Here is a 21,731-nt window from a genome sequence, read left to right as displayed (position 1 = left end):
GTTAATGGAATACTTTATGCCCTATGTGGAGATTTATTCATCTAAGAGAGGAGGTCTCTTTATCATTGAACCACCCAAGTCATCGGTGGCGAATGCTGTTGTTAAAAAAAAAAAAAGAAAAAATGGTTCTGCACTTAACTCCCAGGAAGCTGGGTGCTAGCAGGAAAAAAGGGGACAGCATAAACCCTCTTGAAGCACACGAACAAAGAAAAGGAATCCCAGCACTCCAAACAGCTTCCAATATTTTGGATACTTTATTTAGAGAAAGCAAAAAAAAGCAACATTTCGGCCAAACAGGGCCTTTGTCAAGCCGAAACGTTGCTTTTGTTTGCTTTCTCTTAATAAAGTATCCTAAAGATTGGAAGCTGTTTGAAATGCTGTTGTTAAGACAGTCTGCTTATGGATCTGTCAGAAAAGACTCCGATGATAATGATTGTTATCATCAGTCAGCACTAGGATGTTTTACCAGGGTAAAAGCAGATACATGTTCCTTATGGAGTAAAAAATAAATCCACCCAATTTAAATTAAAAGTTACGACTATGCAAGTAAAGGTGCAGATGGACAAATGCGTACCTTTATCCTGCGCACATTTAGCTATCTTTAATTACGGACCCTGTGTTTGTATATTACAATGAGACATTTTACTTGAGAAAAGTGTAAGCAAACATGTATGTTTTTCAAGACATTATAAAAAAAAAATAGAAAACAAAATCTCAGATGTATAACAAATCCCTCGTTCAGACAAGTTTAAGGGAATAAGCTAGTTTCAAGAATGATAATGCAGCGTTTTTAGCAAATGTTTAAAAAATACATTGTTCATCTTACAGCAAAGCAGAATCCTTTGGTACACAATAAATGTGTAAAATTCTACTTATACTTTTTTTTTGCAGGTTATCATGCCTAACTTTAGCGCGTTGACTGTTGCCATTTCTGCAACAAGCTTCGTTGCGTCTCAGCTTCTATTCCACGTTGGAAGTGCCTGGTTCTCAACGCTGTTAAAATGTGGCTTCAGTAAACTTAATGCGAAGCAGAAGATTGAATGGAATTCCAGGTATGGTAAAGAAAATATCATTTTCTTAAACAAATGTATATAGAAAGTAACAGGAAAGAAAGCCGTTTTGGATATTTCTCATGGTAATAAAGTACCTCTCCCACTTGCCTAGCGAAACAGCCTTTAATTGCTGCCTATGTTGTAAAATATCAAAGTCAAAGCTGGCTTATAATGAGTGGTAAAAGAGGAAAAATCAGTAGGACCTTTTTTGGTTGATATGGTGAATACGCCATGTCTACAGCTTCATCCTAGACATGATTGGTATATATGTGTGATTATATTTATATATATATTTATATAATATTATTTGTATTTACTCTATATAGTAAGCTTGTGAGCAGGGCCCTCTTAACCTAATGTATTGATCTGTCTTAGTCTGTCAATTCTAGTTTTTTCAGGCCCTTTGAATGAATGGAGTGTTGCGTAAATTGTTGGCACTATATAAATAAGAGATGATCTAGTTTTTAAAAAGTCTTTAAGGCACTGTGCAAATGCATATTGCTTTTGTAAAGACACTGTGCTGACTGTATGTGTCCCTTCCCACCGGTGACATGTGAAGATACCTGTTCGTCTTGACGTACAAGATTTATTCACTAAACCCGCCAGTAAGGAATTCAGAATCAACCAGGGAGAAGGGGACACTTATTGATTTACTGATTCCTGAGAAAAAGGTGTAGACCAATTCACAAATTAACTTTATAGTAGAGAAAAAGCACACCCGTGATACACAAACATTTGCATTTTTGCAAGGAATATGCATTACGATAGAAATATAGACTTTGGCGCAGATAGTTTGCCCGTTTTTTCCTACTGCTGGTCCTTGGTCTTGTCTCGGATTTAAGATGTTTAAATTCCCTTATGGGATTGCATTGCTTATCCGTGAGTCTCTTGGTGACCCAGAGTTCTCCTCTGCTTTAGAAGTCACAATGTTCCAGCCATGAGTCCGGTTTCTTCACAGCCCGCTTGTTAATGGGATATTTACCAGAAATGTGAATGACCCACTCGACATCTCCAAAAAGAACTGGAGGTCCCAGAGTTAGTAATGATAACCCATTGATACAGGAGTTCAGTGCCCTGAAATGTGACGACTTCCAGGACAAAGCATGAACTATGCCTCTTGTGTTTCTTCCACTAATGGAGAAAGCAAAACCTTGGGGGGAAAACCGGTTTCATGACCAGTTTCTTTTGTTGTTTGGCAAAAAGAAAATCCTACTGTGCAAGATCAGCCTCCGCGATATATATATACGTACCTCCTGTAGGCTCCTGGAATCTCAGCTGATTGCCGTCCCTCCCGATTAGATTTTGATCTCTGCGTTAAAACAATTTGTTGTCTGTGTAAAGTCTGCACTAAGCACGTCTGTCTGAATATGACTGCATGAGGGAATAAACTAAACACTTTACCATCTGTTGATTTGGTTTCAGATTATCTATTAGCTTCCTGCACTTTATAATAAGACACTTCTTGGCCCGGCTTTCACTGCAGTGCAGAAATGCTGTTCGGGCTTCAATTTCACTGACAGTGAAATGTAGGTGAAATCTTGTCGATCTATTAGGAATTTAAAGTGGCGTTCTGTAGTTTTGGCAACCAGGCAAATTTAGATTGTATTTTGTGGTATTCTGGCTAAAATGGATGTTCAATGGCTTTTTAAAAAGCAATTAAGCAAGAGAATATTAAACAACCCTTTATTAATTTAAATTTCAAATTAAAATGTTTTAGAATCTTAGTTCTGCTTTAACACAGCCTTAAGTCCTACGGGAACTTTAGATGATTAAATACAAGTTGATATACCATCGTGCACTGCAGCTTTTAAGAATATTCTTCTATCTCTTGCCAATCAAACAATTCAGCTTCTATTAATGCAAGATAATCCACGTGCTCGGGTGTTGTTCAGCCTATATACGGAAGTCCAAGAAATGAAACATACTCACGGGACTCCCGAGTAGGAATAAAGCCAATCTTCATTACATCGATGTGATAAAGATTGGATTTTTCCTTATTTGAGAGTCCCGTGAGCATGCTTAATTTCTTGGACTTTTATATATACCTTTTGGGATGCGGGTAGGCAGTCCACTGATGTCCAAGGCAGAGAGTTCCCAGTGTGTGTGGTGTGTGTCTGTGTGTGTGTGTATATATATATATGTCTCTCCACAAGATTTTGGGGTGTTTCTGTGGGAATGTTTGCCCATTTATCCAGTAGACCATTTGTGAGATCAGAGACTGATGTTGTATGTAATAAATAAACTGTGAAGGGGGAGGAACAGGCACAAAACCACTGATTTGATGGGAAACCTATCATTGTTTTAATGATGGGCACGTGTGCTAGTAAATAAATTAACTGTAGAAAGGACTAGCAAACACAGTCATATATGACATGTATTGCATCTTGAGGCATGCAAATTGCTAAATATACTAGCCTGTAACAAAAGTTATGCCGTGTAATAATTATGGATCGTATGAATTACGGATAATGAGTAGATGCATGTTTTTCACTGTTTAAAACCCTTCTACCAGTTTTTGGGACATACCTCTTGCTTATTTTGTTGTACGTTTAGTTGCCCTTTATAGGGTTTTTGTTTTGGTGACACTTTTCCGAAGCCTTCTGGTCCATCTGGTTTGTAAATCCTGGTCTGTGTGTGTGACGGGGGAACCCAACCATGGTGGGTGGTATGTGGAAAGATTTTGGGGCTCAGGGTGGCTCATAAAATAGACCCTGCTAACGACAACCAGCTTGTAGATTTAGATACAGTTCCAAAACTGTAGCGTTCACAGAAATATACCAAAATTGTAGGCTGAATAGAATAATCACGGCTGTCTTTTGGTATTACGAGCCGTTATCAGGTGTGTGTCCGATGTACAGTATGTATATAACCTGCATCACAATTCTTTGGTTTTAGGACAGTGTCCACATTCCATGCATTGGTGGTTGGATGTTTCTGCTTGTATATTTTAGTATATGATGATGCTGTGAATGCTGACCCTGTATGGTAAGTGCTACTATATCCCAATTGTTTTTATAGGTCTTTGTTAAGGATAAATTGGCTGTATCGTGAATACTTTGTTACAACAATGAAACAAATTGACGGCAGATAAAGAAGCATTCTAACTGGTTTAAACCGCTTTAAAGTCTCAACCCTTAACTACTCCTTGGACTTCATATTAGATTCCCGATAACCATGTGTCGATCCCATGCACATTTAAATTCCCTTACTAGGTTATCTGTTAATTCTGTTGGGAGGCTCTTCCGCTTATCTACCTTTCTTACATTACATAACCAGTGTAGTTTTTTGGTTTTTTTTAAATTTATTTTCAATTCAGAACTTAGTCTCTTTTTTCCACCATAACCTGCACACAAGTAGTAAATGATCGTAACGCTTATTTAACAGCAAGGCTTATTTGTGACAACTGTCATCCCCAAATTAAAGGTTATCCATTTTTGCCATGCATCATCCAACCTTACAACCTACCTGGAAATATTGTCAGATATAGCAGCCTTTTTATCAGACTAATATGAACACCTTACAAGTGTTATTTTACAATTGTATTATATCAATTTATTTAATATGTTGTTACATAAACAAATATTTACTAAAAGTAGAAATCTAACCATATAGTTTTACTGTAATATCCTAGAAGGAAATTGCTCTCCTGCTCTATTTATATGCGGCTCCTACTGTTAATGTAATCTGGAACACTATAAATCAGACAACAATGTATTCATCAACTCGGCCACAGGTTTCATTAGGAAGTTGTTATTTTTCATGGTTGAAACTGTTCATAAAGAACAGGGCTGGAAGTGTTTAATATGCCCCCTTCTTATAAACAGTAAAACCAGACTCTGTGATCCCTGTCCTTTGAAACTTGCCCTTTATACAGATTGGTCGGCTGTGCTTTGCATAAGTGATAAATTCTAATCTACAAGACTACTAAAGGCAGGAAAAGAAAGCGTTAACATATCCATTTACGGGTTTTACAGGGGTGATCCCTCCATGGTCAAGTGGAATGTTGCAATAACCTCAGGATACCTCATCTCAGGTAATAATTCTGTGTTCTGAACATATTGTTTATAAGAGTTCTTAAAATAATTGGTGTATTTTTAGTGGGTTTATTGTTTTATCTCATAGAGTTGAGTTGTAGTATTGTGGTACCCACTTTATGTACACACGGTAAGTAAATGAACACTACTGAAGTTTTGTTTACTTATTTTCCTAGAAAATTGTAGCCCCGACTATATAAGTATTGCAAAAGTAATAGGATCTTATAATACTGTTAGTCAAATAAAAGAGGTATTATAAGATTCTTCAAGATTCTGTTACTTTGCATCTATATTATTAAAGCCACTATTAAAACCTCATGCTGATGAGTCCCATAAAGGATGAAACTGCCGTCTATGAGTGGTGATCTGGCTACTCTTTCCTGCGCTTTGTTTAACGGCTGTAGTACAGCAGACATTTGCCCTCAAGAGATCCGTGTATAAAGAGGATATAGAGGCAATAAAGGTGATCATTATTAACCTTGTTTGCATGCGCCTACCCAGTATCCCTTGCACTGGTGGTAGAACCATGAGATTTCTGTGAGAAAAGCATGTCTTCAGGCTTGTCTGGTGGATGTAGCAGAGGACTTTTCCATCACACTTTTTTCTGATTAGTAACAAACATATTGGGTGTATACCGAAAACACAATGCTGATGGGCTGTATTGTGTGCTTATGCCTCGTGGTCTTATTGGATCAAGCAAACAAAGAATGAATTCGAAACAGATCCATGAACGCTACTTTAACACTTTCATCAAGATAATTATACTGGGCATATGCAGCTCCATTGGCAGAAATGCTAATAGCCCTTGAAAAGCTCCATGTGTCTACACTAAGTAGAAAAATAAATTTAAAATGGTTAAAAGAACACAAAAATAGCAACAGTGAAGTGAAATCATATCCACAAAGAGACTTTCATCATATAGGTGTATTTATTGTGTATTTATAAGATCATGCTTTTTTAGAAAATATATTTTGTAACATTATATATTATTGTCTTGCAGACTTGTTACTTATTATTTGTTACTGGAATGCGATTGGGGATAAATATTTTGTGACACACCATGTAGCAGCTCTGTATGCTTACTACTATGTACTGGTAAGTGCCGTATTAACTCATGTTTTAGTAGTACAGGCAGACAAGATGTATGAGAATGCCCAGAGATGAACTCCTTAAGGATTAGCGTGTGTGATCTACTGATAGTAAGAAAGTGTTTGTACCATTAAGTTTAATGTCCCCGACACCCCTGTCATATACTTTCAAATAAAACCACACACACACAACTCTTTTCAGAGAAGAGGAGAGTGCATATGGGGGGATTTTGCGTAGTTCCTCCCCCATGCATTTGCAAAAGCAACACCACAAAAATATAATGGGACCACACAGCTGCCATGTGGATTAAGGTGAATATGATGGCTGGACTGTCAGCTTAAATCATATTACATTAATACATTTTTAATGTTCCCTGAGAGGTTCAGTTAAATAATGAATTGATAATTGTATTGCACTAGACTTAGAATACAGATAAAGTATATTCTTATATTCTTATTCAGTAGCACCAACAGCCCCTCCGCCGTATAACTGGGGGTAGATTGTCCTTTTGAGCAGTCAGATATCCGGGTGCTCCATGGTCCAGTTGGGAAGATAACAGTGGTGGGGGGTGGTTGGGGCACTGCCCTGTGTCAGGCATAAGGCAATACCCTGCCAATGTTCTCCACTGACTAGTATATACATATAATTACAAAACCAAAGACTTTCAAAATGGGGTGATTTGTTATGTGTAACTATATTTCCCATGGGACTTGTCACAAGCCTAGATCGATGGAAGGAACAGATTATGACATCATATTATACAATATTCCTATCAATTTCTGCTGAATAAACTATTAAGTGTTGTTCCAAAGGACGTCCGATTGAAATAAAGTAAATATAATTTTTAGTTCTTACTAACACAGGCTTGACACAATTAAATTATATATACGCACACACGCACGCTTAGGAGTTCATACCTGGTCGTTCTTATAAAACGGCTGGTGTCGTCTGAATGTTTTGCTGCCAGAATTACCTGTGGTGTAGGGTGGCCATATTTCCCAAACTGGTGATTCTTAAGGAAAATGCTTACCTCGAGACTGCATTCAAATCAATGCTGTTTTGCATGAGGCGTTTTGTTAAGCAATCCTGGTTAAAGGGGAATTCTGTTCACCCTCCTGTCATACCAAACAGGTCAGTCTGGTGTCAATCTCATCAGCAATGTTTGCATGGAATGCTGAAATCTCTTTCGAACTAGCACAGAATGGGTTAACACGTGTTGTAAAGTAGGCTCTTTGCATGATGACTACATGAGACTAGTTTGAAGTAAGATGTTGACTGCATGCTCTGCTTCTCGACTGCGATGTACACTTTCAACTTTCTTGCAAACCAAAGCATGTACAAGAATATTTTACTGTAAAAAGACTGAGAATCGGCCATAACTTCAAATACATAACAAGTGTTAAAATATTGTAAAGCTTCTAATGAATCAGTGGAGCATAAAGCCATTGGAATACATTCAAACCGTGGTGGTGTAAGGAACACGCATCAGCGGGAGTTCTTCATGCAAGAGTCACAGCTAGAACACTATATAACATGTCTTAGTTTTTCGTTATGATTTTGGGGCTGGAATGGTGCTTTTTTTCTCTCCCTAAATTGTCCTGATTTACTTTTAAAGCTCATAGTAGGTTTTGGAGGTAATTTGAATGATTACAGACGCTTGCATAAACCTTTCCTGGGCAACTCTAAAGGAGTTTTACTTTTGATCTTTGATCGTAATTTGAATAAAGTCTTTTTCTTTGATGAATTGTTTACTCTTGGATTTAAGATGTTTTGTCAAAACTGGTGAATGTTTCCAAGCGAAACCAAGACTGATAACCTTGGCTATTGTTCCACTAGCCAATTTCAACTTGCTGGGGCTAATTATAGCGTTTTCAATTGTATACATTGTTTTGCGATGGCTGTTCAATCCACTACAATGGTTCATTTGAAAACTAATATTTGCTCCTGGGGTTTGCAGCTTTTCAGGTAATAAGAATTACCTGGTTCTTCAATGTTTTGTCTTTGTAGTGGGGTCAGATCATTAACTGAAATAAATATTTGTTATTCTATCAAAATAATTCTGGATAGATAAGAAGCACCGACGTATGTTCTGCTTTAACACCATGTTCCGTAGAGAGAACGGCAGCATAAAAAAACAGAAGTGTGAAATATGGCACAAAGAATGATGCCCTTCAAGTTTCTATTGATCTGATGCTTTTGTATTGTCTAGATTCACAATGACCTTCTTTAGTCAAACGCAGGTCATACTGCTTGTGAAACAAATCTAGAGGTGGATGGTTGTTATTTAAGGTAATTCTACATACAAATGCATTTGTTGATGGCTGAAACAGCATTTACAGTTTTGATTTACTGAGGCTATGTATAAAAAAAAAAAAGTCAGATTATTTCATTGGTTGCTATGGTTATAAGACAGTTTATCTTTTTTTTTTCTTTTTCTATACATTATCTCCATACTTTAGAGCAGTGGCGTAACGGCCTGAGATGGTGCATAGGGGCTGTGATGGGGTAACGGGCTGTAGTTGGGGTAATGGGGGACTTGGTGGGGTAACTTAGTGGACAGCAGAGCAGATTATATATATCTAATCATATACTATATACTATATACTAATTATATATATATATATAATTAGTACACAAAAAAAATATATACTTACCTCAGAAAAGATGAGGGAGTGGGAAGGCTGTCTGCGGGCTGCAGCAGGAAGAGGGGAGGAGCAATCAGAGAAAAACTTTATTCAGCTCCCACTAGGAACAGACAGCGACCGCAAAACAATCAAGCAATCCGGTCGGGGAGTAATACTAAAGTACATGCCGGACCGGAGGCTGCCTGATGGCCCTGATTGTTGCGGCCGCAGTCCTGACAGCCTGCAGCTCGTGGATTGCCGCTAGAATGTGTAAGGCAGCCCCAGGAAAGTGACATTTTCCCGGTATGCATCCAGTCCGGCCCTGACCCTCCGCAACCCACTAAAGGCAGGGCCGCGACCCATGAGTTGAGAACCACTGCTTTAGAGTGTGGTAGAACAGCCCTCCAGCAGATGTGGTGGAGGTTAACACAGTCAAGATGTTTTAATAATTTGTCATTGTATTAAACCAAGCTTGCACCGGGTAGGCATGTGGCAATCCTGGATATAAGACAAAACCAAGGACCACATTATTTTGAGGTTTTTACAGCAGAGTACGTAAGCCGAACTGTTCTTATCTGCCATCCATTTCTATACTTTCCGTATCATGCTCCATGTAGGAGTTGTGTAAAGTCAGGAATCAGTGGGTTGCAGATACTACACCAACCATAGATTAAAGGCTGCCAGATAAAAAGGCCCATTAGAAATAAGGACGTTCCCAGCTATGGCTGGTATCTTACGGTGTTGTATCACACGGGGAACATCACCAAGCAGTGCTGGGTACAATGAAGGACTTAGCGGTACTCTCTGACACGGACCAAGTTGCCTTGCTCCCGATACATGCGATGCTACTGTGTTGAACATCTCACACAGAATGATTTGTCACCTGTCTTCATTACCCTGTATGTTGGCCTGAGGTTGCATTAGATGTTAGAAAATTATATCTGGATAAAACACCAGGTTCATTTTTTTTTTTTTTTATTGTGTTCTATTTCATCCCGTCACTGTTTCATGTACAGTTATTGTGACCTATGGAAATGGCAATAAGCCACTGCTTTATATATAGATGTTTGATTCCTCTTCAGTTTAAAGGCGAAAGGTCGCTTAGTGTGGGTATAATTGGAAACATGGGTCATCTTAATATTGCTGCATCCAGTCAGGACATCAGGATACTCATATGGAGATATAATGTAGTCTGTAATGTTTTGGTGGCATGCCAATGCTTTTCTCTGTGTGTTAACTCCACTAATATTGTAGCTTTTCATTACTAAACATTATAACATGTGGTCTCTTCTGCTTTTCATTGTTCAGCTTCCACAAACATCAATTAAGCCATCCGTGTTCTTGTCTGTGTGTAACACTAAAATCTAAACCAAGCTATCACCCTGCTTGGGCATATGGATTTACCAGTATGTACGAGTATGAGTATAAAGGACTGTTCGTACCTGTACAATTTCAGTTACCTGTTGCATTTTAGGTTCATATTCATTCCTGGTGCTGTAAGTATTTTCTTCGAGGTGATTGGTGTTAATACAGACCTATAAACTTATACAGAAAGAAGAATTGATCAAGGGCAGGAGGAAAACCCTGAGTTCCTTCCTTCAACTTCTTTCCCTGTTTTCTCCAGATCTTTTTATTATCCCCCCCCCCCGGGTTATCCCGTCTTTGCAGTTTGATCCCATGACATGTTTTGCCTCTGCATCTAACCGCCTGTATATCTGTCCAGATTCTCTGGCCTCTCCCTGCTTTTTTCTTTGGTATGATCCAGATCTCCTGGTTCCTTTGGTCTTTACCTTGTGATAACTACTATTTGAGAGCCTAAATGAGTTATACTGGGGAATAAGCCTCCGGTTCTATATTTCTCATGAACATTTCGCATTGTAAATGCCAGTTACCTATAAACCGCATACTAATGTCTGGGAATATAGGTAATGGGCATGTCTAATATTTTGTTGTTGTCCTTTTTAGCAGTGAAACACTTTATTCTGCTCTGAGACAGGAATATTTGTTGAGGAGTCTGTTTTGGTTTCACCCAATTCAGTAGAAGCCCGCTTTGGATTGTTTAATTTATTACAAAGCATAGGAAGTGGTTCTCAAATGGTTGGGGAAAAAAAATGGTAAGGCTGAAAAAACCAGATACAATCTGTCAATTACATGGGTAAGATGTGAAAAAAAAGTTATTCTTACTTGCAAAATCTATCATACAAAATGTATTGCAATTATTTCCTTTCCTTTGCATTTAATTGTTCCACTTAAGTGTTGTTCCTCACACACCCCGTCCACAGCACACTCGGGCTACCCCTTGCACACAACACCATTCCTGCATACAATATAATGCAGCAGCCTCTCTCCTCCCCGTACTATCTTGCAAAGTCTTGGTGTGATTTATACAACTATAATCATATAGGTCTAATCATTCAATCAAGTCCTGCCCAGCATGATTTCCACAGAGGAATCTTGTATGTGTGTATGTATATGTATGTATGCATATATATATATATATATATATATATATATATATATATATATATATATATATATATATATATATATATACGCACACACACAATTACTTTATGGCCTTAAGATTTTGTGCAAAGTCTACAAGTCACAATTACTTCTTTGTGGAAAGCAATCTCCAAGAGAGATGCAGTGATAATTCATGATTTTCTGTCTTAATACTCAGTATGTATTTTATATGGTAAAAATCCTTACTTTTTATTACAGGGTGAAGGAATGTTACCCTATTTTGGTAATTTCCGTCTTCTTGCTGAATTTTCCACTCCATTTGTTAATCAAAGGTAAATATTTTAAATACAAGCCCAAAGGTAGATATATGCGCAGTATTTATCAAACATGTAGTATAAATGTTATTCTGTGCAATTTTTGCAGGTGGTTCTTTGAAGTGCTGGGATACCCCAAACACACTCTGCCTAACATGGTCAATGGAGTCCTGATGACAATCGTTTTCTTCATAGTGAGAATAGCTGTTATACCTACCTACTACGGTCGTGTCTTTTCAACATTTGGCACAGAGGCATTCACCAGACTGGGACTCGGGGCACAGTGCGCCTGGATTATCTCAAGCGTTTCGCTGGACATTATGAATGTCATGTGGATGATCAAAATTACAAAGGGGTGCTACAAAGTCCTTTATCACAGTGACGGGATACTCGCCAAAACACAAAAAAATGGAAAAGCGGAGTAGAAGGAACTTCGATCTATGTCTTCCAACCAGCGGCTGTTAAGGACCCTCCCTGCATGACTTTCTTTTACATGCAGAAAATCCAATTTAACTATTTAAATAGCATAGTGGTAGGGGGTGTGTAAAACTCCTGTGGCACAAATAGGATGACAACTACTATAAGATCAACTATTACCGTTTTTTAGTATCTGCGTCCGCTCATCAAACCATATACCCTTCTATGAACACGCTGTATTAGATAGAAGAAACATTTTTCTTCTCTGTGAATGAAACTTCCGTGTCATTGATTAGTCTGCTTATCGGTAAGCTGGTCACATTAATTACCTTGTTGAACATAGCTTTGATATTTCAGTCAACTTACACTAAAAAAAAAAAGAAAGATTTAAATCCAACTTGGAGGAAGGCTGTTTTTGTCAGAAACTTTAAGAAGCAAATTTGCTTCCTAATGCACTTGGCAATGCTTGAATGCTTTATTTTGAGAATTGTGGAGCACCTGGGGTCTTCTGATTCCACGGGTCAACTCTAATGTCCCATTGGGATAGCTACGATTTGTCCCATGCAAAGAGACTGTTGAAATTTCCATCTCTGCTCTCGTATTTGTTGTGAAACACTAATAATGCCGGAGTACTCTTGCGTATCAGCAACGGTACTAAGTTTTAAAGGATTCTACATTAGAACACTCTGACACCTAAGGAAAATCTGGTCTAAAAGATGACTTTCACCAGTTACAAAACAGAATATTTTAATTCTTTATTGCCTCTACAAACATCCTGTATGCGGATTGAAGAATTTTGGTTGTACATACTCTGTATGAATAATTTGGCGCAAGTACATCCTTGAGAATATGTGGTGGTGGGGGAGGGGGAATGAAGAACACATACTTTCAAGGAACAAATGAAATACCTGTGTGATTACAGCAGGTAGCTCAAATATTCTTCACTCAGGATTTTTTGATAGTGCTTATTTTATAAATGTATGTATGCTTCAGGAATCTGTATTGTTTAAAATGTTTTGCTGATGAAAAAAGAAACCCTAAAAAAACTGATCCTGGCATGCCTAGTCATTGCATTACACTGATAAACTAAATAATTAATATGGTTTTGAATATTTAATGATTTTTACCTCGAATTCTGTAACACGAGGCTGTAAAAGCTTTTTCCATCACCTCAAAGTTTTTTTGTTTTGTTTGTTCAAGCATGACTGATGTACTTTGGGAACTTTTTTTTTATTTTGTTTTAATTTGTTGTGTTTTTTTTCTCCATTACAGAATCATAAAGTATTTATCATCATTGAAGGTTTAATTAAATCATTGTTCTACTATGCGATAACAGTAACACTTAATATACGCCTAACATTTTTTTGGTGCCTCAATGCACAATGAAATATTGTTGATTTTGTCATAATAATAAAATGGCAATAACTAAAATTACTATTTTCCTAGTTTAATATTGTATGCTAACGGTTGCTCGACCTCAACAGAATATGACATTTTGAAGGATTAAGTGTTATTTTTGTGAACATGTGTTTGCTCCACAACAAGTCTACAGCTGTAAGTGCGTTGTACCCATTTTATGTTTACTATGTGATTTTGAATAAGAAATGCAATAAAATTTTCTTACAATTCTTGTTTGGTATTTTGATGACAGAGTAAGTATAATAAGATTAAATTAATTGCACTTTTCTTTAAAGCTGTTATTAGACCACAAATGCCAAGGTATTGAGAAAGAGATTCAAACTTTATAGCACTAAGGCCCAGTACCCCCTTCTGCCCCATATGCTGCAACTATTTCCCCCCAATACACATTTATATTCTATTTATGTACTTTAGTTCATCCCACCCCAAGTAAAAGAACAGCTTTAGAGGTTAGTAATTATCAACGAACATATCATCCAACCAACATTACATAACAAAATGTAACTAACATTTTGTAATATGAGGTAGCAGCAGGATAAATCTTAAGTAAGGAGATGGCAGAATTAATCGGTGAGTGGTGCTGTGCAGCAGTAGATCCCATCTCTGAACCTGGGAAACACTAAACTGTAAAGGCTGTATTCAGCCTGTATTTGTGGAGGGGTATCCTTCGGGGCATTTCATTATCGCTGGGCGTCTCGTTGGAGCTTGCAGGGTGCCTTGTTGCTCACGTTTGTGCATTTTGCTGCACCTCGTCTAGTCTCTCGTCTCCCTGGGCGTTCCTCTCTGCGTCTCCTGACATTCTCACTCAGCGTTCAACCGCCTCCTTCAGACTGGGTAAGCATTTTTTACCATCTGTTATTCTCAGCACAGGCAGCAGCTGTGCAGAGGTGGAGGGGGACTCGTTTAAACAAAGCTGCTCAGCAGCTCTATTTGTTTCATGCGCAGGGAGGGAAGGGTGCTTGTTTAGACAGAGCTGCTCAGCAGCTCTACTTGTTTCATGTGCATGGAGGGGGCTCATCTACTCGTTTCGTGTGCAGTTGGGGAGGAACGGGCTATTGTGTAGATAGAGCTGCTCACCAGCTTTACTCGTTTTAGGGGCAGGGAGGGAGTGGATTTCGTTTTCTACTAATTTCGTGTGCAGGATGGGGGCTCCTTTTTAGAATAGAGCTGCTCTACTTGTTTCTCCCATTCAGTTCTACCTTTAGCTACTTTCTGCCACACTAAAACATTTCTCAAACATTTCCCCAACAAACTATATATGGCGGGCCTACGATGTAAGGTTTTCCTACCTCACCTGGATAGGCCTTTTCCTAGCACACATCCCAAACCCAGAACAAGAGCTGAGAAGAGCCTTTAAATGATCACGGCGAACACAGCCTTTATTAATTAATCCTACTCTGCTTCAGCATTGGTTCATTGGTTCATTTCTTTGGCCCTATCTCACCTACTAAGGGGGGGCATTTTCGGGGTCTAGGCACATTTCAGACCCACTGGACTTTCGCTCTAACACAAATGTAAAGGATGTCTTCAGGTCCCTTGGGGTATTAAGAATATGGGAGAATATAAAAGATGAGAAAGGCACTGTTAAAATGTGCAGTCTGTGTGTTCCTGTATCTATTGATACTTAATAGGGACTTCTATTACTGTAAAGCGACACTACCAGAGTTCCTCACAAACTTCCTTTAATCACATATTGCCAACGCTATCCATTAGCTACATGCTGTTATATCATGTGAGTATAGTCCAAAACATTCCTATATACAATACTTGGAACCTTGTAGCTAACCGCTTTACATAAATACAGATACATAGAATTTGACGGCAGATAAGAACCATTGGGACCATCTAATCTGCCCATTTTTCCTGCTTTAAATCGTTACTCAGTGCTTGATCTTGTCTTAAATTCAGGGTAGCTTTATGGTTATGGCATTCTTAAATTCCCTCGCTGTGTTAACATCTACCACTTCTGATGGGAGGCTGTTCCACTTATCTACCACCCTCTCGGTAAAGTAAACCTTCCTTACGTTATAGTTAAGCCTCTGACCCATATGTCTTAGACTATGACCCCTTGCTCTAACATTTCTCTTCTGAAATAAACTTCCCTTCTGTACTTTTTAAAATCCCTTTAAGGTATTTAAATGTGTCTATCACATCTCCCATATGCAAGTGTTCTATTAAGCAGGGTATGTAGAAACAGCTAAACGTATTACCGTAATACCTTTATAAATACCTGATCAATAATACAAATTATTGATCAGTTTCCACAGAAACGTATAGCTAAATATATTCCATTGCACTGCGCTGTGGAATATGATGGTGCTATAGAAATCAATAATATTATACAGACATATTTGTACCACTGCAGCTATACATGGGAATTTCCGAATGCTCGAAAAATGTTAAAACACGTAAAGGACACGAAAGTGCGCTTTTATTTACGTTTAGGACGGGAAAATACAATAATACAATTAGGAAAAAAGACATTTCTGCCCCTGGATTTCATGATTGTGCCACTGGCCATAAAACCCCTGTTAGAAAGTGGGTCAGGCGGCACACGAGCAGTTTAGCCGGTTCACTCCAGTATATGAAGGTCAGTGCACACCATCTATAGAGCGTTAAAACATCTGAACGAACATTACTGTCTATGCGTCTGCATCGGACGCTTGAGATCTAAAACGAGGCTTGATACGCAGAGCCCTAAGTAATGAATAAAATCCTGCTCGTGTAAGAAAAGCAGCAAAACAAGCAGCAAAATCTAATTAGGTCTGTGCCAAATGTTTCAACTAAAATGTTTGCAGCTCTGGAAACATGGCTGTGAGTGTATTGATTATTACGTAACCCATTGCAAGTATGCGCCCAAAACGAGTCTTGGACCGCAAAAGTGGTCCACACTGGTTGTGACGTCACATTTATGCGTTTCCTCGTGTTCGTTTTAGAGGTTGCTGACATCGAAGCTTGATACAGGCACGGTTAACGCAGGTAGGTAGCGGGTAACGAGACATCCGGAGCAATTAAAAGTGTAATTGTCCTGTTTTTGGTGTAATTCGCGGGTGCTGTATTAATGGGCTCCGTTAGTTCTACGAGCCTAGCTCTGCTTGTGACCTTTGGGAGAGGAGCCGGTGACATCCACTGTGCTAAAGGCATTGAGTTATACAACTGTTCGTCTCTACCTATGGTTTTAATATGAAAATAGAATAATTTGGGACTGTGCTATGCACTTTGATCAATTGCTGACTATATATATATATATATATATATATATATATATATATATAATATAATATAATGTAGTGGCACCTGGTTATATAATCGGTGTAATGTGTGTGTATGTGTATATGTATGTATATTTATATAAAATCAGTTAATATGTGTATCATGTAATTAATGGTTTGGTATCTAGGTTGTATATTTTTTTAATAATTACATTTAGAATACACGCTCAAGAAATTCAAAAATGCCTGTTTATATAACACCTTGTTCTGTTTTAAAAGCCTAATCTTTATAACCACACCTTTAAATGTCATTTTTGTGCTTTTGCTCGAAATAGTCACATTAACTCTTAAGCTATATTTTTTCTATGTATTCATTTTTTTAAACAAAAATTAAGTTGTTTTTTTTTTCGTTTTTTTTTTTTCTGGCTGAGACATATAGAGGGAAGGTGCAGCTGGTGTGGTAAAAGGTGCAGTGTGCACAACACTGTTTTATTGTTACATTTATTCTATATTTCAATAGGAAGCTACTATGGGTGCATCAGCGTCGTCTGTGCCACCGCCGCCACCACTGCCTGCTGCTGCAGCACCAGAACGGACTCAGACTTTGGCATCTCCACCCCCAGAATGTCCCATGCATCAAAAACAGACGGAAGGTACTAATTAAAAGGGAAATCAAATAGATTGTTTTTAATTACCCATGGCAGGGTAGATTAGAACTTAACCCCTTAATGACAAAGCCGGTACATGTACTGCCCATTGTGCTTAAGGGGTTAAACACCATCTTTACTGCTGATGTGCGTTTCTAATTTGGTAGCTGATTCCGTTGTGTTTTGGAGCTTGTCCGCATTACTGGGCTTATCCGGTAAATAGCGAGTTGCTGGGGACAATCGTTAAGATTGGGAGTTTAGCTGCTAATGAGTAATTATTTACAGAATACAATTTCCTGAATAAACACTGGTCATGTAAATATCTATTTTATTTTTATTGGAATTGCCTTCAAACTCTTGGTTTCATTACTTTAATAGAATTTTGTTTTCTTAGTGGATTCTTTGATTTACATAACTCCTTCATATTCAGCATTGCTATGTGTTATGACAACGATAGCAACCCAGTATGCATACGATGGCCCGGTTTTTTTTTTATTGCTAAATGGGCTTTTCTCATAAATACTTTAAATATATACTTTAGCTCCTTAAAAGCCAGTTGCCAAAAATGGTGTAAATAGCAGATGTGGATTGTCCCTTTTTCCAAGCCCTATCACTGCCATGTGCGTGGGAACAGAAGGTAACAGAATATTTGTTAACTTGCCCTTCAACGCCGCGTTTTCTTACAAAAAATGTTTAATTCCGCAGGGTGCCCAATGAAAAAGGAAGCCCCACCGAATCCCGAGAGTCAGAGCTGCTCTGGACCAGCACATCAAGAAAGGGCATATGAATATGTAGAGTGTCCGATGAAATCGCATGCAAAGGATGAAATTGATCCCAGCAACATGGTAAGTTTCTGCCTGGGGTGAAAGTATTTAATTTGCAAGAATGTACATTTTAGTAAAGTGTTTAAAAGATTTGCTTGTGTGTCTTATAAGTTAAGCTTATAAATGAAGGACTAAAGAGCTTTGCCCAAGAGGGCATTACAGATAATAGCCACTTGATGGTATGGTAACATATGATGACTATTTACCGTTAAATCCACATTTTTCTTGCTTTAGATGCCGCCTCCAAATCAGACCCCAGCGCAAGATCAGCCTTTCCCGCTTTCTCTATCACGCGAAGAGTCAACCATTCCCCGATCTGGTACAGACAAAAAATGGGTATACCCATCTGAACAAATGTTCTGGAATGCAATGCTGCGGAAGGGGTAAGTAAATGTTTTTATGTGTGTAATGCATCTCTAACCAGCCACAAAGAAACGGCTCCTTGGGTTTTGATCCAATTTTTTTAATTCTGTAAATATTTCCATATTTACAAATTACTGATGTGTGTTTAGTGTGCAGAAGCCTTTCGATCTGTTTGCTAGAGTTCTACATGGCCTGAATATACTATACTTAAGATGCCAAATCCCTACTTAGTGAATAAGCCCATTTGTATTCTACCAAGTGCGAAGCAAAATATTAATAGCTCCCGCAATAGAGTGAGTGTTTATATTGGGCAGGTGACTCCCTTGCTATAAAACTATTAATTGATGGCTATAAACTTACAGTAAACTCTCAACAGCCACCGTGGAAAAATCTGGATGAGAATATTGAATTTTATATTTTAACTTCTGGAGAGATCGCACTACCAAAAATTCCATGCCCTTTTAATTTGTTAAAGAAATAACAGATTCAAAGATTGTATTTATGTGTGGTTTGTTGCATTTTAGTTGGAAATGGAAGGACGAGGATATTCAAAACAAAGACATGGAAAATATTATTAAAATCCACAATCGGAATAACGAACAGGCTTGGTTTGAAATCCTGAAGTGGGAAGCGCTTCATGCCAAGTAAGTTTTAGCCGGCATACCCCTTGTCTACGTCCGGTAATCTGACATTCGTTTGATACCAGAGTCATCTGATTCTCTTGCCAAACTGTATTTTCTTTGTTGCTCAGTAGGTTGTGGCGTTCTGCTCTGAGTAATGGATCATGGAATCCGTAGTTCATAAATACCTGCAGAGTCGCACTTTGCCTATTCTTACTGTAGCTTTTACCTCTCCGCTGGATCAGTTCTATGCTAATGAGATTCCGCTTGTACATGTTAGAGGAGATTTAAAATGTTACACCTGTGCTTTTCGGACATTTTGCTCGCTTTTTACCATTACACCATATAAATACCCATTTTTTTATTTTACGCTATTAAATCATGTGTGTGATCAGGTGATCTTGTTTTATATCTTAAAATGTAATTGAACTGATTTGATCTTTTAAAGCCGAGTTATGTAAACGCATCATTCTCTGCGCGATATGTTCTGTGTGTATTTTGCCTTTTATACTAATTATCATAATTTCAGATATAATTCATGTCTCTCTAAATATTTAGGGAATGTCCTTGTGGCCCAACATTAACTCGCTTTGGAGGAAAAGCAAAGGAATATTCACCCAGAGCCCGAATCCGTTCTTGGATGGGGTATGTTAACATGCGTTTTACCTAAAACTGTCTTTATTGGTTGTCTAACCTTGGGGGGGGGAAAAAAAATTCTAAGAAGCCTTTTTGTCTTTGTTAGTTATGAGCTCCCGTTTGATCGGCACGACTGGATCGTAGATCGTTGCGGGAAAGAAGTGAGATACGTCATCGATTACTATGACGGAGGCCAAGTAGATCAAAACTACCAGTTCACTATTTTAGACGTCCGTCCAGCATTTGACTCTATCGATGCCGTTTGGGATAGAATGAAAGTAGCGTGGTGGAGATGGACATCCTAATCGGTGAAAGGATTCCGCGTCGCCTTTTCCTGTTATTGAAGAGTGAAGTGCAGAGATTCGTCATCAGTTTCTCATAAGCTACAAGCATTGGGGGGGCGGGTGTTTGACTTGCGGCTATTTGATTCCCAGTTGGCGTTAATATGACTGTCACCAAAAAAAGAGCATAAAAGTAACTGCCTATAAGTCATAATCTTTACTTTTCAGGATATTGCAATTAAACATGTAAATCGTTTAAGAAACGCAATTTCAGGCACATTGGGCACTCGCCTGGACAACCTTATATTTATAGATTCCTGCACCAATTTTATAAAGCTGTAAAATCCAATTAAATTAGTGGGTTTTTTTTGGTGACAGATCTACTTAAAACTTCCTTTTACTACTTCTATTGTAAAAGCTTGCGCATGTTACATCTAATATAAACAGATTAACATTTCTCCTAGGAGGGAGACGTACTTCGAACTTCAGTGCATCCCATGTGCGTTGAATCATCTTCTGTTCAGCTGTTACCGATATTTAATAAAGGCTTTGTATATATGTGCAAAATCTCAAAACATGCAAACTAATTTTATTTATGTTGTTTTCTAAACTGGGACTAAGTAAATGTTTCAGGATTCCTTAATTAACACTTTAACGTTAATTGTTTAAGGCAAGTGGATATTAGCAGAGGTGAAATGTATATCTAAAGGAATACAATGAATTCCAGTAACCCTATTGAACAAATGTATTCTATAGACTGACTTACATTGCCTTGTACAATGAATACTGTTTCTTTTGAATGTTGATTTGGCCAATTTATTAAAAGAACTTCCAATTTATGTATTGCACCTTTTTTAGAAACAAAATTTGTTGCGTAGAAGTACTATGATTTTGTTCTTCTTTGGCTTCTCATACTAATCCTCTAGTGAAAGGTGCATGCCGATGCTGAAAATACATTTAAAAGCACAGTTTAGTGTCCCTGACCTAGAAGCTGCAGCTATGCTGCAGTAGCTGCCCTTCTCCCCAATACATTTCTTGCCACTGACTGGCTGCATGAAATCAATGGGAGGGCTTCCCACACGTGCACACAGGAGCCCGAAGAGCCCCCTGCTGCAGCCTTTTCCTAGTCATCTTGTGCAGGGCATTGAGCTAAGGGTGTGAAAAGGGGCAAATGCGTATGGACTCACCATCAGCAAAATGGATAAAAATTTAGATCACACAGCTATAAAACGCATATAATGGATAGTGTCCCTTTAAGCTTGCCAGCTGCTCCTCAGTTACTGTTTATAAAAAAGTCTTAGAGGCGTCTGTATAGAGTAATACTATTCTTTCTATAGTCCAGCGGGACGCTGGAAAGTCCCTTTAAATGGTCCTTGCTTAACTCATATCTTCTAACCATCCGTACGTCAAAGAGAAACTATTATCCTGGATCTGTCGGAGAATAATGGCGTTCATGGGCCTAAATTTTCAATACCCTGAGCTGGGTGTTGATTCCATTCTATTTCTGGGAAGTTGAGCTCAAGAGATCAGAGTTTATGTATTAATAGCATTTTTAGTGCAGTTGCTATAGCAGGATGACGAGACTGGACCTTTAATGAATAGATTGCCCTGTGACACTATGTACCAGCCTTGTGCACATAGACCAAAAACGATTACGACAAATATTTTGACTCTCCTTGTTCTTGTTTTCTTCTGTCCTCTTTATTCTATCTTTGTCCGCTGCTCCCTACTAT

At 38.2% G+C, this 21,731-nt stretch overlaps 2 protein-coding genes across 2 annotated transcripts; both read left to right on the top strand.

The window, feature by feature from the left end:
- Positions 1 to 897: 897 nt before the first annotated feature.
- LOC149288385 (TLC domain-containing protein 4-B-like) lies at positions 898 to 12,004 on the top strand. Its single transcript, XM_089491786.1, has 6 exons — positions 898 to 1,052; positions 3,948 to 4,037; positions 5,027 to 5,085; positions 6,087 to 6,181; positions 11,524 to 11,597; positions 11,689 to 12,004. The coding sequence occupies exons 1-6, from the start codon at positions 898 to 900 to the stop codon at positions 12,002 to 12,004; spliced, it is 789 nt and encodes a 262-aa protein (XP_089347912.1).
- A 3,782-nt stretch (positions 12,005 to 15,786) lies between these two features.
- Positions 15,787 to 20,022, top strand: LOC149288384 (holocytochrome c-type synthase-like). The gene is made up of 7 exons (XM_089491605.1): positions 15,787 to 16,005; positions 17,148 to 17,280; positions 17,980 to 18,119; positions 18,333 to 18,481; positions 18,986 to 19,105; positions 19,640 to 19,726; positions 19,824 to 20,022. The coding sequence occupies exons 1-7, from the start codon at positions 15,787 to 15,789 to the stop codon at positions 20,020 to 20,022; spliced, it is 1,047 nt and encodes a 348-aa protein (XP_089347731.1).
- The last annotated feature ends 1,709 nt before the right edge of the window (positions 20,023 to 21,731 follow it).

The sequence above is a fragment of the Sceloporus occidentalis genome, unplaced genomic scaffold (assembly GCF_023333645.1).
Source record: "Sceloporus occidentalis isolate IW3139 unplaced genomic scaffold, rSceOcc1.0.p SCAF_51, whole genome shotgun sequence".
NCBI lineage: Eukaryota > Metazoa > Chordata > Lepidosauria > Squamata > Phrynosomatidae > Sceloporus > Sceloporus occidentalis.
This window is presented reverse-complemented; position numbering and strand designations above follow the sequence as displayed.